Below are 14,256 nucleotides of genomic sequence, written 5' to 3'. Positions count from 1 at the left end.
CAAATATGTACATATTTCCAATTAAAAATGAAAAAGTGTATTTATGGATGGGTGGAAAACATAACAAATGTAAACATATTGTCATTCATTTTTATAAGAGAGCATGAGAGAGCTGATTTCACTCCAGAACTGACTATAAATATTTCTATCCATACAGATCCATTTATTTAACATAATGTTAGTTTTGTTATATGATAGTAGCTAAAAGGGGTGAGGGATTGTGCAAAATATATTTTTTGAGATTTGAAATATAATGTTATTCCTTCATCACAAACATACCTGAAATGTTACCTTGATTCTTTCAGAAATCCTTGACTCTCCTGTGACAGCCATTCAGGAGTATCTATACGCTTGTTAACACAAAACATTGCCTCCTTCGATCTACAGTCTGCAGTCCAGCTTCCACAGAGCTCCCAAATATTCCCTTCTCAGCTCCACCAGACTAGCAGCAATTAGCAAACACCTGGTGGAACTGCGCGTCAGCTGAACCATACAAAATCCTTCTCAGTCCAACACTCCTAAAATGATTGTAAGCTGCATAATGGAGCACCATTGTTGTGATGAGGTGCTGAAGGGGGAATGTCAGAAGGAGCAGTAGCTTCTGAAACAGACGGATTTTAATATGTCAAATTGTAAAGTCAAATTTCTCACAAGTCATGTTTTTAACAACTGAAGGTAAAATGGCGGGGCTCTGTTATAACTTAGACCAAAAAAAAGAGACACGCCAATGCCATAGTTCACATCAGATGGTGTTTATTGTACTCAAGTTCAGGTAAAAAAAGTTGGAGAAGCTGTGCTGCATATTTACAATGGACATCCAGGCAGGTTAAAAAACAACAGTACCTTCATTGCAGCTCAAAAGGCCAGACGTACTAAATTTGTGGTCACACATGAACATGGGGTTTCTGTAGATTGCTGCAAATGGTTGACCGACATTGGACCTGACTCCAGTGTCCTACAATGACTCAACATTAACGTACAACTCCAGCATGAACTTGGGTTTTTGGGTCTTTGTTTGAGTATCTGTAGCTTCACTTAGCAGGACTTTTATCTGTCTTCCTCAGGTGCAGAAACATCACTTATCCTTTGAACCTTCCTCAAGTGAGCATTGTGTTCATATTTGTGAATGAAGCCTTGTCAGTCATCCTGCGATCCATCCACTCTGCCATCAACAGGACTCCCTCCCACCTTCTTAAAGAGATTATCCTAGTGGACGACAACAGCAATAACGGTAAATAAAAAAAAAATCTGACTCCACCAAACACCTCACAGCTGACAGCAAAGCTCCATCTTTAAAGTTATATTTTAAAGCTTTAGCTGAGTTGAAAATGCAGGTGTGACAGGCACTTTGCAGCTTTGGCTTTATCAGCACGTGGAAGCAGTGTGCACCAGTCTGTCATAGAGAAGATACTCTGAATTCTTCAGTACTTTTTTTTTATAGGCTGCTGTACGATAACAGCCTGTTTATACACAGTTACTCAACCTGCACATACTTCCAAAGCCACTGAGATTAACATCTGATAAACAGCATACATACCAGTGCATTCACTGTGTTGTCTACGTTTACACTGTGCACTTGGACTCAAAGCTTCTGAGTTTTGTGGGTTTAGTGATAAGAAGTCAATACGCTCTACACAAAAATGTATTGTAGTTGTTTGCCACACATTTTAAAGCACTAAAATGTAAAAAAAAAAAAAAAGAAAAAGTAAAATGTTGGCAAGTCTAAGCTGAGAAAACAGTTTTGTGTTAAATACAGTGAATCTTTAACAATATACTAAGAATCTCTCTCAGAACCATAATTTGTTTTTAGATATAAGAAAATATTGTTAATTTACTTTATAAATTGCACGTTATTACCTTTCATAAAAAGTCTTTAAAAAGACCAACTACATAAAATGTTAGGCTTAAAGACCTTAACAGAACCTGAATCATAAATGTACTTATGATTAAAGTTTGGCAACAGGAACTAAGGACATCTTGGGTTACTTTTTACAGTATGAGAAAAGCATAAAGTTAAGAGACTCTTGCTGAATTTTGGGATGATCTCAATTACAACTATTCCACATTTTTTGTTTTGTCTCTGTTCCATAGTTAAAACTTACAATTTTGCCTTTCAACCTGTAAACTTATTCATTTGGTGCAAATCAAAGGCATCCAATCTGACAGATATGTTATTGGAATGTAGTGTGGAAATTCAAAGCACAAAGCATTTGACCTTAGTAATATTGATTTTGCTATGACGATTATGATTCAATATGTTGTGCATGTCTGGCTTTGCCACGTGATTGGAAATGCACTGATCAATTGGTCAGCGATTGAAATAGTTCAGCTATTCCCTGAATGTGTGTGGTTAATAGTAAGGTTGGAAATTCTGATGAGGCTGGGTTTCTAAACCTTAAATGTACCATAAATACTTTTTTCAGTTTGCATAACACGTCAACAAACACCACGTTTTGATGTGATTCTTCATTTGAGTTCAATAAGAATCCAACATGTTAATGACCTGCTCTGTGATGCCTATATGACAATATTCTTGCAATTTCCCATCTTCTGCTACTTCGAAAGAAACTTGCAACACATTTTATATGGTCAGTGCTTTTTCTGTATTCAAATTTCTTCTTACCTTGCTTATGGGTTTTTTATGAGGATATTGGCTGGTAAGTCAACATTTCTTTCAGTTACAGTCTGCCAATTTCTGATGTGGGTCTTCACCTTCGTCTTTCCCTCCTCACAATGGCATCCCTGATGCCAACAAAGACAAGCATGAGTCTCACATGTAATTGATGTCTCGCCCTGAAATCTCCCAGGAGATGAGCTGTTGAGGGATGACAGGGGTGTTATGATGACTGACACTAGTGAGCTGTCCACAAAAGTTTGGAAAGAACTTTATAAAGTTGAAGCACATAAAGAGTAACTTGCTGTCTTGAAGTTTAAACCAAAAAAAAGTTTGTGTTTTCACATTTTTGATTGTGGCAACAAAATAATGCAGTGCTCTTTGCCAACTTTTCTCAAACTTCCTGTGACACTCTGTCAAAAAACTGGCATGTTTTAACACAAATGTCCGTTAAACAATAAATCTGCTCCGAACCAGGTCTGCAAAATCTTGTGAATGCATTGACTTGGACTTTTGTCACTTTACACTTAAAAACGTCACTTTTTATTTTTAGATAGTCCAGCTCAAACGAAAAGAAAAAATATTAATGGTAGTCAAGTTTTTTTTATGAAAAAAAAATCTAAAATGGATTCTTCCGTCTGTTATGATGGATTGAACTTTTACTGCAATTACAGCACCAAATTATTATTTTTTTTATAATGAAATACCTTTGTTCAATACACCAAACTAACATTTTTATATCAAAATAAATAGCTGAAAAGTTTTGTGCAGGAGTACTTCCTTTGACTCAATCGTCTCAAAGTGATATCTTCTAGTTGAAAAACTTCTTAGGCAGCTGATGGTCCAGATGTTTCTCAAGTGATGACACTAGCCTCAAATTCAAAGCCAAAACACATTTTGCCATCTAAAAATAAAATCTTCTGGTGAAATAACTTGATATTAAACATTCATGAACGTAAAACACCCAGAGGGGAGAATGCAAATTCAGGAACACCTTGGTAATTCAGAAATCAGCATTTACATGTTTAGAGAAATCTATGATGTCCGTTGCTCCTCTGATGGTCTCCAGGCTCTCTTAATGTTAATTAGGGGGCCGTGTTCGCTGGGTTGAGCCGATGGATGAATAACACTAATTAGCTGCAGAGCCAGGAAATTCGCCCAGAGGCACGCAGCAATCCAGCAAGGTGATGAGGTGTTTGCAATGAGCCTTGTCTTAATTTCTAAGCCTAATTATTTCATCTGCATTCGCTGCATGTCTTGTAAGGATTGTTGACTTGGAAACATAGTCAGTGTATCTTGAGAAGTTAGGTTAGAGTGTACCTTGTACAGGGGAAAAAAATTGACCTGTAGTTATATATGAATGGTGGATTTGGCAGTTTCCTCTACGCTACTATATTATAGAGGCAGAAAGCCAATATTAAAAATGTTAATGACAGAGTGCCAAAATCATTTATAAGTTTTATGCTTTTTAATTAGCTCTGCTGCTTTCAACAAGGAATTAAATTATCAACGTGGGAAAAACTGTTTGGCAAAGTCAATCGACCAAAATGTGGTATGTCCTGGAGGCTCCTGAAACTGAATTTCAATCAATTTTGTTAATTTAACTCCCTGGAATAAGTATGGTCGTGCTCCTTTAGGCTATATTTGACCAGAAAGTTTAAGATGTCTATTAAAAAATGTAAATGTGAAAACCTAAAAGTTTCCACAACCACTTTTCTCCTTCCAGCACAGACATCGCAATCAATGAACATTCATATTTCATTACATAACCGCGAGCCGGAGAGTTGTCGTCTTCAGCTTCTTCAGGGTCCCAAGTGACACTGTGACATTTTGCTGATGGCATTTCCCTGTGTTTGTTTGAGCACTCTGTCACACTGCGTCCGATAGGGCTCTAAATGTTGTCAGGCTGTTGACCCCTGACTCTGTCGAGACTCTTGAAGGGGTCCACACCCAACCTCTCAGCCACCCTCTTGTTCACATTAGTCACCTGGCGTTGTCACAGTTCAACTTCAGAAGACATTAGCATGCGGGAGAACATACATCACCATCAAGGGAGAAAATGGCAAATTGACCCAGCTGATTCTTTTGTAATTGGATAGTGCCCCAAGCTGTGACTTGAAAACTCCTGACTGGTGAATTCCTGGTCAGATTTGGAAGAAAACTGAAGAAGGGGGCCTCACCTATTAGACAATCTGTACAGACAACAGTAATTCCATCTTTAAAGTTACATGTAAAAGATTCTGAGAAAATCTCTTCACACAGATGGAAAATATGACAAATGCCACTACAGAATCTGTAGTGACCCAGAACAACCTGAGCTTGTTACATTTATTACCAAGTTGTCTTTCAAGTGATCAACTGCTGTATTTTTTGGACTATAAGCCGCTACTTTTCTCCCACCATGCGGCTGACAGCCTGGTGTGGCTTTTCTGTGGATTTTTCTTCAACTGTTGGAGGTGAAATTACTTTACATCTTATAATACCAAGACCTTTGTACACATTTAGAGTGTAAATGAGGATAGATGCTCTGATTAGTCAGTGATGTCTTGGTTTCTTGCCAGTGTTGGTGACTCAGCTGTAAATGATTTCACAGCTCCAGGAGATTTGTTCCTCCCTGACTCCTAAGAGAGAAGAAACAGTTACAGGGAGGGAACACCAGAGGTTTACTGCACAGTGGGAACAATTTATGATTTGCATCCAGTTTCTGTCCAGTTTCTGTCAAATATTATAAAATTTATTAGAAATTATTAACCATATTATTATTTTTTTATTTTTTTTTTTTTAGTAAAATTTTGTCGATTTTTGTCCAACTTTTTATGTGATGTGAGGCAGACATTTGTGTTACCAAAACCAACAGGAGATTCAATAGAAACTTGGTTTCACCAGCCATTAGGATATCATACTGGTTGGAAACAGTTGAATAATTATAGTAACTTAAATTTTTATTTTCACACTGAATAACCTCAGTAATAATGATATTATTAAGTATGCGTTTAAGGAATTTTTTTTTTACTTAAACTGTTATTTTTCAAAGATTATACTTTTGCATCAAGTAACTAACTTTATAACTTTTATTGAAGCATCGATGTTCATTTGTTATTTTATATTACCATAAAATATGAATAGAATCACATCAAGTTTAAGGACTAGTACATGTTGCATCATACCAGAGTTGAAAATTTTACACCTCCAGATGGTGCGGCTCCTCTTTGCTTCAGTGCCATGTTTCTGCACCAAATAAGAAAAATCAGAGACCAGAACAGATTGATAGGCAACCACTGCTCTCAATGCATGTGTTTTTAAGTTATTTCTGTTTTATTAAGCAGCCTTTTTTGACTAATTAAAATTAGACAGTGAGGTTCATGGCTCTTAATTAACACTTCCACTTCGCCAATTTATTGCACTTAAAAATCGACTGATCTGTGATGAAGAAATGGGTGATGATAACAATTTTATGTTAGTCCTGTTTAAAATGTTAACATTTTTTGCTTCCTTAATACATTGTTTTGGAAGAACCTGAACCTTACTTTCCATTTCAACATACTTTACTGTGAGAGCAGTAATATAATGTGAATTTATTCAGCAGCCTAAGGTGTGCAGAGAAGTTCCAGTCACTGTTGGATATCTTGCACAATGTTGTTCCCAAACCAGCTGATGGAAGCTGGAGGGTACACAAAGCTGTGATGATATCAGCCAAAACTAGCAAAGCCAAACTTCAGGCTGGTTGTTCACTCACACTGTTTTTTAACAAACTGCCAGTGGGCCGTGGGTTTGATTGCTGAGGAAGAGCCAGTACCTGCTGGATGTTTCAGACACAAATTTTCCTGTGGTGGACTTGTGTACTGAGAAGCTGCCAAGCAAGTGTTGCAGCTCAAACTAAAAAGCAAGTATGAGACCTGTAACCATGCTGATCTGCCATCTGCTGTGCGAGAAGAAAAGCTCAAATGGTGATAGATGATCTTTGCAGATGCATGAAAACAAAAGTCATATTTCAGGTTAGACTTTCATGAGCATAATAGTACAATTATAAAATGGTTGTAAATTATATTGCAAAACATGGGTATCAACCTAATTGTTAAAATATCCCCTGCTTTCTATATTTTGCAAGAATCTAAATCAGTATTGATGTGGTTTGTGACTGTGTTATGTGTGACTTAAGGCAAGACTGATCTGACCCAAAAAAACGTTAATTTTTTTCACTTATCATTAACTTTGCTCATTATCTTCTTAGATGACATTTCAGCTAGATTTACAATCATAAGCTGCTGGATTTATTTCATGACTGCACAGTTATGCTTGAAAACCCGCTTGCTTTTTGTGTAAGTTCAGTGTACCTCTGGCGGAGCTTCAGCGGGATATCAGTCCTGAAAGATTGATGAGTGGTAGCCATCAGCCATTGCTGGCGTAATGGTGTATGCTTTATTGTGATTTGTTATGAGGCATAACGCCACATCACTCTTATTTTTCAATTCCCAACTCATTAGGATGTCTTCATTATTGATGAATTAAAAGTTATTAAATCAGTTGCAGCAGCCTTTTCACGCAAATCTCTGCAGCTTCCTTCAGCTAATTTTGGAAGACCAAGGTAAAGGACTTCAGAAGCAAATTTTTCTCATAAATGTTGTAAAACATGAGTTGGTACAGTGGTTGATTAAGTCTATGAGAACATCAACCTGACCATCCCATAATGAGCAAACATGATAGTTACCTGTTTCATGCTGTGCACATTAGAAAAATAGAAAGGGGAAAAATATGCTGCTGCAAGTTCCTTTCTGTCTGTTGGAGAAAACACCTTCCCCTGCTGAGAACCAGCAGGCACAGAAAAGAGAAAAACAACCTAATGTCTCTGCTATTTATCCATGAATCATTCCTTCTTAAAAGCAGTAAACATGTATTAATTCACCCAGTTAAGTCTAGACACAGACATACCTGCAATCAGTTTTATAACTTGTTAAATTGTAATGCAACACCTCTACTGTCTATCTCATCAGTGTTTAACCAAGAGGAGACAATTTACTAAGACCTTCAGAGAACTTTGCACTCACTCTTTCTGCCTATCTTTTAATGGCACTGGATGACATGATGCTATTGAAAAACTTCTGACTTATTTGACACTGAAACATAGTCATGTCACCAGATAAACCTGGTTGTTACTGATGTTTTTGGGCATTGCTAAAAAACAAATTTTCCAGGATGGATGCTGCACTTTTACAGTGATCCATGCATCACTGCTACAGAATCAACACAACTAAAATTTAAATATTGTAGCAGAGACTCTAGAATAACACTAAAGTAATCTCATTATGTTCATTATGAGAATAAGATGTCTCATCTTGGTGTGCCAGATCCTTTAAAGTGATAATGAAACTGAAGTCATGACATACTTTTTTATTAATTCAGCAAATGATGTGGACTCACTCATAAAGCAATGACATTTTATTTCAAGATGGTCGGTTGACTCTTAAATATATATTTTTTAAAAATGTCATTACGGTACACAGAAGAACACTAAATCCTACACCCTTGATCCTAATATACACACACTATTCAAAACAGGAGGGCATTAAAAGCAACAGAAACTCCTCCTTCCTCTCTGGGTTCTAACTCAGGAAGTAGGTATTGCTTTGTGACATCCCTCTCTTCACTACCCACAACTGCAGTGTAATGGTCTCTCTCCTCTTTGGTGGGTGCTGGGCAGTCTTGCTGCCAGGGACTTGTGCTACCCGGATGACTGGGTCCGGGTTTTCTTTGCATAGGGGACTAGGCTGGAAAGTTTGGTGACCTGCTTCACTCCCAGTGCCTCTTTAGCCTGAAGGCTGCTGATGCTGTGCTTCACTGCAAACGTATCTCTCTTTAAGGCTGTTCGGTGGGGTGCCTGCTGTGTGTGTGACTAGAGCTGCTGTTGCATTGTTGACTGAAGGCTACCTGCTCTTTACTGCTCTTGGGTAATGAGTGCTGCAGGGTTCCTGCCCTTCTCACCGTTTTACTTCAGCAGACAAAATCATACATACCCACCCTCCACTGCCACAAACATGCATCCACACTCCCATAAATCCATGCAAATAAGCTATCTGGTTGTAGGTTATACAAATAAAACAGCCTTCAATTATCTACAAATGTTCAGCTAATGTTATATCCTGATATGTATTAATACCAAATAAAATAGAAAGTTTAATCCAGTATTGTAGTTCATTACATTTCCAAGAAAAAAGCCCAGAAATTATGATTTTGCTCTACTAATACTCAGTATGACCTCATCTTGCAGGGTATGATTCATCAAACTGTGCATGAGTCAGGTTATAATGAAGATAAACTTTTAATATGGACATCTGCCATGTGCTGAAAAGGATTGCAGGCTGATACTCAATATTGCAGAGGCCCTGTTATGGCTGTTAAACCCCATGGAAGTCAGCAGTCTGCTCCCTGTTTGGTCCACTGATCAAAGCAATGAAGCATGAGTGCCTTTGGCCTCTGCCCATTGAAAAACTGCCCACTGGAGGAGAACATGATGATGTCTTGTGGGTGGTTTACTTGCGGCAACTCTCACTTTACTCACCTAATCCTGACGGGAATCTTCAAAAGCTCTGCTGATACTGATGCAAAATACATTCTGTCTGTTTGATTTGTTTGCAGATGAGCTCAAGGAAAAACTGCAGGACTTTGTGTCGGAAACAAACAGTCAGCATCCAGGATTCATAAAGATAGTGCGGCACACCAGGCAGGAGGGGCTGATCCGGTCCAGAGTGAGTGGATGGAGGGCTGCCACTGCCCCAGTTGTTGCCCTATTTGATGCCCACGTTGAGTTCAACGTCGGCTGGTGAGTCACTCACAAGTGCAGCGTGAAGTGATATTAGCTAGGTTTAACAGATAGGCACAGGTTCTTCAGTCATTTAAAGTCATTTTATTCTTACTATGTAAACCTGGGTTTAAAACAACAATCTTAGGTATGTATAAAATGCATGTATACTATGTTGCTCAAAGTTGCATGTCAGCTTGAGACAAGAAATTAGATTTGTGGAAACTGTTTTGAATCTCTGGCATACAGATAACATTTTCTCAGACAAACACATGAAAACTGAAACCGCGTTTAAACTGTTCAACTCTGTTTTTCTAATCATTACAGCACAAAGGTGTGTGACTTGTTACACAGGGAACAAGTTTATCCTTCACAAAACAAACACAGGTTTCAGCCTGATGTTGTGCTTGTTTGAACTGATTCACTTTTCTGTCTCTCATTTCTAATTCAAGTGTTTCTGTTAAACTTGCTGGAACATTTCCTCTGAAAAGCGAGAAACACCCGTTAGTGTTAGCAACATGACCATCTCAAATATGTGAGGGCTCCAACCTTGGAACTACTGGGGATTAAATATGTTAAGCAGCTTTTTGATCTAATTCTAGAATATTTACATAAATATATTTTACTGAAAAATATTTTCATTGATACAATTTATTTTAAGTAGATTCTTTTTTTCTGATTTTATTAGAAATCACTTTAAAAACATGTTCTATGGAGAGTAAGTTTGTCAAACTAAATGCAAATTATGAAATTAAAATTGTTCTCCATGTTATCAGGGCTGAACCAATACTGCTGAGAATTAAAGAGGACAGAACACGGATAATCTCCCCATCATTCGACAACATCAAGTATGACACGTTTGAGATTGAAGAGTATCCACTGTCCGCCCAGGGCTTTGACTGGGAACTCTGGTGCCGCTACCTCAATCCACCCAAGACCTGGTGGCACAGGGGCAACAAAAGTGCCCCAATCCAGTAAGTAAAATAATCCAGCTACTAAATATCAGTAATCTAAAAGTACTATATTGTGATCTTTAGCAGTATTTCATATATATATTTTGGGTCCTTACTGTCAGTATGGGAACATCGAACAAAACTGATCTTCGTTGTAAATGTTTCAGGAGCCCGGCTCTGATTGGCTGCTTTGTGGTGGACAGACTGTACTTTGAGGAGATTGGTCTGCTGGATGAAGGCATGGAGGTGTATGGGGGAGAAAATGTGGAGCTGGGCATCAGGGTGAGTAATGCCTCTGGCCATGAAGTCCATTGTTTATTCAGGAAATGTGAGGGAAAAAATATTACAGTGGCTGTAAAGGGGAAAGCTCTAGGGTTCACCTTTTTCCATAAAACCATAAAAGTACTCGATGCATGGCGTTTGATTTAAATGTGTGGCATGTGTATTCAAAGCAGTATGTTGGTGGTGTTAAACAATTAGTGCTAATAGAGCTTTTTACAAAGCGGTGCAGTGATTGCTGGGCATATATAAATCCTAAAACTATTTGAAAGCACTTTAGTTTGTCAAAAGATATGTCTGCCTCTGAGTCTGAATCAATTTCAGGAGGGATTCACACCGCTGGCTTGATCTTTGGCTTATCCACAAAGCTCCTATGACATAAATTTCATCTTCTGTTCCTCCCTACAAGAATCCTTTATGTGTCTTTGTGTTGCAACTGAATGCAGCCCCGATTTTAGTGACAATGCTGAGTCTGCGCAACAATGACAATAAAAACCCCATTGAGAAGGTGGTAAAAAGCACACAACAGACAAGGAATCAAACCTGGAGCAGCACTCTGCTTTTTAAAGAAATACCAGATTTAAGAGGAATACAAATTTTGATCATTTATCCCTTTTGAACATCAGGAATTAAAAAGCTTTCTCAAATCTGTGGTCAGATATCACTCAAAAAAAACTTTTTTTTCCCCAATATACTGCTCCATTATTTCCACCTACAATGCCGTCATGGCAACCGCGAGCTCATGAATGAATCTGTCCAATTGATCTCAAAGTGAACACATGCAGGCTTATGCATGTCTGTAATATTCCAACAGTTTTTGTCCACATGTAGCTGGGGAGTTATGTTAGTCATTATCTATTTTAGCATATATAGATATTTACTGCAGAAGAAAAGCTGGTTGGGCAGTTTCAGAAACCCCAGCCTGCAAAATGTAACAAGGTGGACGTCATCCCAAATATTCATTAAAGGGTAACTCATGACTCTTCAGAGATCGTTACAAATCAGTGAAACAGTCATCTTGACTTTGCAGATCACATTTTTTAACGACTTGACCCAACACTTCTAAAATAGTCAACAGACCAGAAGAAATGATCCCTTAAGTACTCTTAACATACCTTCTTACTTGTGTAGTTTTAGCAAGAACAAAAAATCAATACCGATTGATTCTGAAGTCTGAACAATCACCTTCCCCCCGATGATCCGTCTGCAGAGACTTGTCAGCATTAAAGTCTGTGTTACGTTTTGAATTGTTGGACAGAGCAGACAGATGTGCCCTCTCCATAATTTCCACCATTTTGTTATGTAGAACACCATCAGGTCTGACGGTGAACCACAAAAATACATGGTGTGTGTTTATTATAGCAGTATGACACACAGAAGGGTCAGAGCAGGAGCTGCCCTTCTCAAGGATTGGTAATAGTAGCTCACAGCAAAGTTACAAAGACCATTATATGAGCTAACAACCCTTTCAATAAAAGCAAGAGAGGAGTGCCATTTTCTCTTCTTACTGGAGCATACTGTGGAAAGGAACTTCAGAGCAGGATGCCAAATGTGGATTTATCCATCGCAGCTAATAACAGAGATCCAATTAGCAGAACAGAAGGAAGATTAATCCCAGAAATCATTTAGCTGCAGTGTTTGGATTTTTGTTCACAGCTTTATAACAGAACACATTCGTCGAATGTTCTGTGACATCACTTTAGTTCAAAACCTTTGTTGGGATTCATTTTGTGCTGACATTTACAAACTATAATTAACCTAAGTGCTTTACTGAATTGCTATTTAGGTAGGTAGAATTATTGTCTTTGTATAACATTACAATGACATTTTATCGACAGCATGTCAGACAGTGCAAAATGGGTCATAGTAAAAAAATATGGTTAAAATACAGCCATACTTTAAGGTAAATATAGATTTAAAGTTAAGCCTATATATTTTAGATTTGAAATCCCAGAAAGAAATAGTCCACGGCCTTGATCCTTCGGGCCTATGTTGTGTTTTGTAATTTCACATATATCAGAGTGACATTACTGATTTACTTTGTAAAGGTTCTGAAATAGGTTGTTTATAAATATTCATTCATTGGAGCAGTATCTAAATCACTCAGGATAAAATACTCTCAGGTTCAGAGTTGGGAACCACTGCTATGGAGCACCAGCAGAGTTTGCCCGCATGCAGCATACTGGTCATGGCCCCCAGGCTGGCTACCAACACAAGGCTGGCTCTCATTCTGTCCTCAGAGATGCATTTGAACAAGGCCAGCAGCTACAGTCCTTGGCCGCAACTTTATGAGGTTCAGTGGTAAAATGGTTAAAATAAGCCCTAGTTTTCTTTTTATGTTTTCGCTTTATGGAAACATTATATTTTGACACCAATACCTGTTAATTTTATAGGTTTCTCTGGGGTATTTAGTGAAATGCTGTGGATCATTTTATGTTGCTTTTAGATGCAAGACAAGATGAATCCAGTGGTAGAGTCCAGATGGACAATGTCCTTGTTTATCTGGACATTGTTTATCTAACCAAAAGCCAATGAAGTTGTTGTCTGGTTAAGAAGAAAAACCTGACAGTTGGATCAGGCAGGATCCTGATGGCCTCAGGTTCTGTGCAGAAACTCTATGACCCATAAGTAGTCCTTCAGCCTTAGAGCACCGTGCTCTGATTGGATAAAAGGGAATCATAAGATCTTCATGATGAGATGGAGCCTGGTTATTGTACGCTTTCTAGGTACAAAGAAGAATTTTAAATTACTTCTGTATTGTACAGTGAGTCACAGAAATATTGCATCTTTTATTCATTTTTGCCAATATTGCAGCTGCTGCAATTTGGATAGGCTGAAGATTTTTTTTGAGAGCTTTTGGGACATCCAGGTAATAATGCAATGCAGTAACCAAGCCTTGAGGTAACAAAGGCATGAACTAGATTTTCAGCATCATTTTGAGGCAAAATGCAATGCTCTCCATTTCTCTGCCTCCTCAAAGGCTGGATCTGTACAGACTTTGAGATTTAAAGCATAGTCCTAAATGCTGATGCAGTAACAGAACCAAATGCTGATTCTGATTTATTTGGTCCCGTAATGCTTGGTTGAAGATTGGCCGTACAGTCTGCATTCACAATTGGACAGGTTACAACTATATCCAGCTTAAGGGAAATACAAGGACAGTTTTCTTCTGGCAGAAATAGTGAATGCTTGGAAGGAATTTTCCAGTTTTCAGTAGTCGCTCACCATTGAAAGAACATTTAATTTTCCATAATAACTCTGTTTAGTTTTCTTAAACAAAAAAAATGCCTCTCATGACTAAATCTGTATGTCAGCACATTTAACCAAAACAATGGTGTCATTAACAACTGAAAGTTAGTGTCAGCGATTGGGTTTCACAGTCATGTCAGTTTATTTTAAGCTTCCAACTTATGCATGCCTGGCATTTAGATTTCTGATACTTTCTATGATTACACATGCGCACATCTGGATATTGTGTATTTATATTGCTATGCAAAAGCACAGCTGCAGCTCTTGCACATGGCAGGTTTCTGCTCCACTTTGTTGACTTTTCATGTATAATTTAAAAATGCTAACAGAAAACAGAAGTTTGCTCGATGTTACCATGATCCCGC

General features: G+C 38.0%; 1 protein-coding gene across 1 annotated transcript in view; it reads left to right on the top strand.

The window, feature by feature from the left end:
- The window catches only part of galnt18b (UDP-N-acetyl-alpha-D-galactosamine:polypeptide N-acetylgalactosaminyltransferase 18b), a 79,563-nt gene that overhangs the window by 36,583 nt on the left and 28,724 nt on the right, over positions 1-14,256 (top strand). The window contains exons 3-6 of the mRNA XM_055036715.1: positions 1,065-1,231; positions 9,248-9,431; positions 10,187-10,384; positions 10,531-10,645. Of these exons, the coding sequence (XP_054892690.1) occupies positions 1,065-1,231; positions 9,248-9,431; positions 10,187-10,384; positions 10,531-10,645 (664 nt within the window). The remainder of the gene's footprint in view (positions 1-1,064; positions 1,232-9,247; positions 9,432-10,186; positions 10,385-10,530; positions 10,646-14,256) is intronic.

The sequence above is a fragment of the Poeciliopsis prolifica genome, unplaced genomic scaffold (assembly GCF_027474105.1).
Source record: "Poeciliopsis prolifica strain line A6 unplaced genomic scaffold, Auburn_PproV2 SCAFFOLD011, whole genome shotgun sequence".
NCBI classification, from domain to species: Eukaryota; Metazoa; Chordata; class Actinopteri; order Cyprinodontiformes; family Poeciliidae; genus Poeciliopsis; species Poeciliopsis prolifica.
The sequence above is the reverse complement of the archived record's forward strand: the minus strand, read 5'-3'. Positions and strand labels throughout refer to the sequence as shown.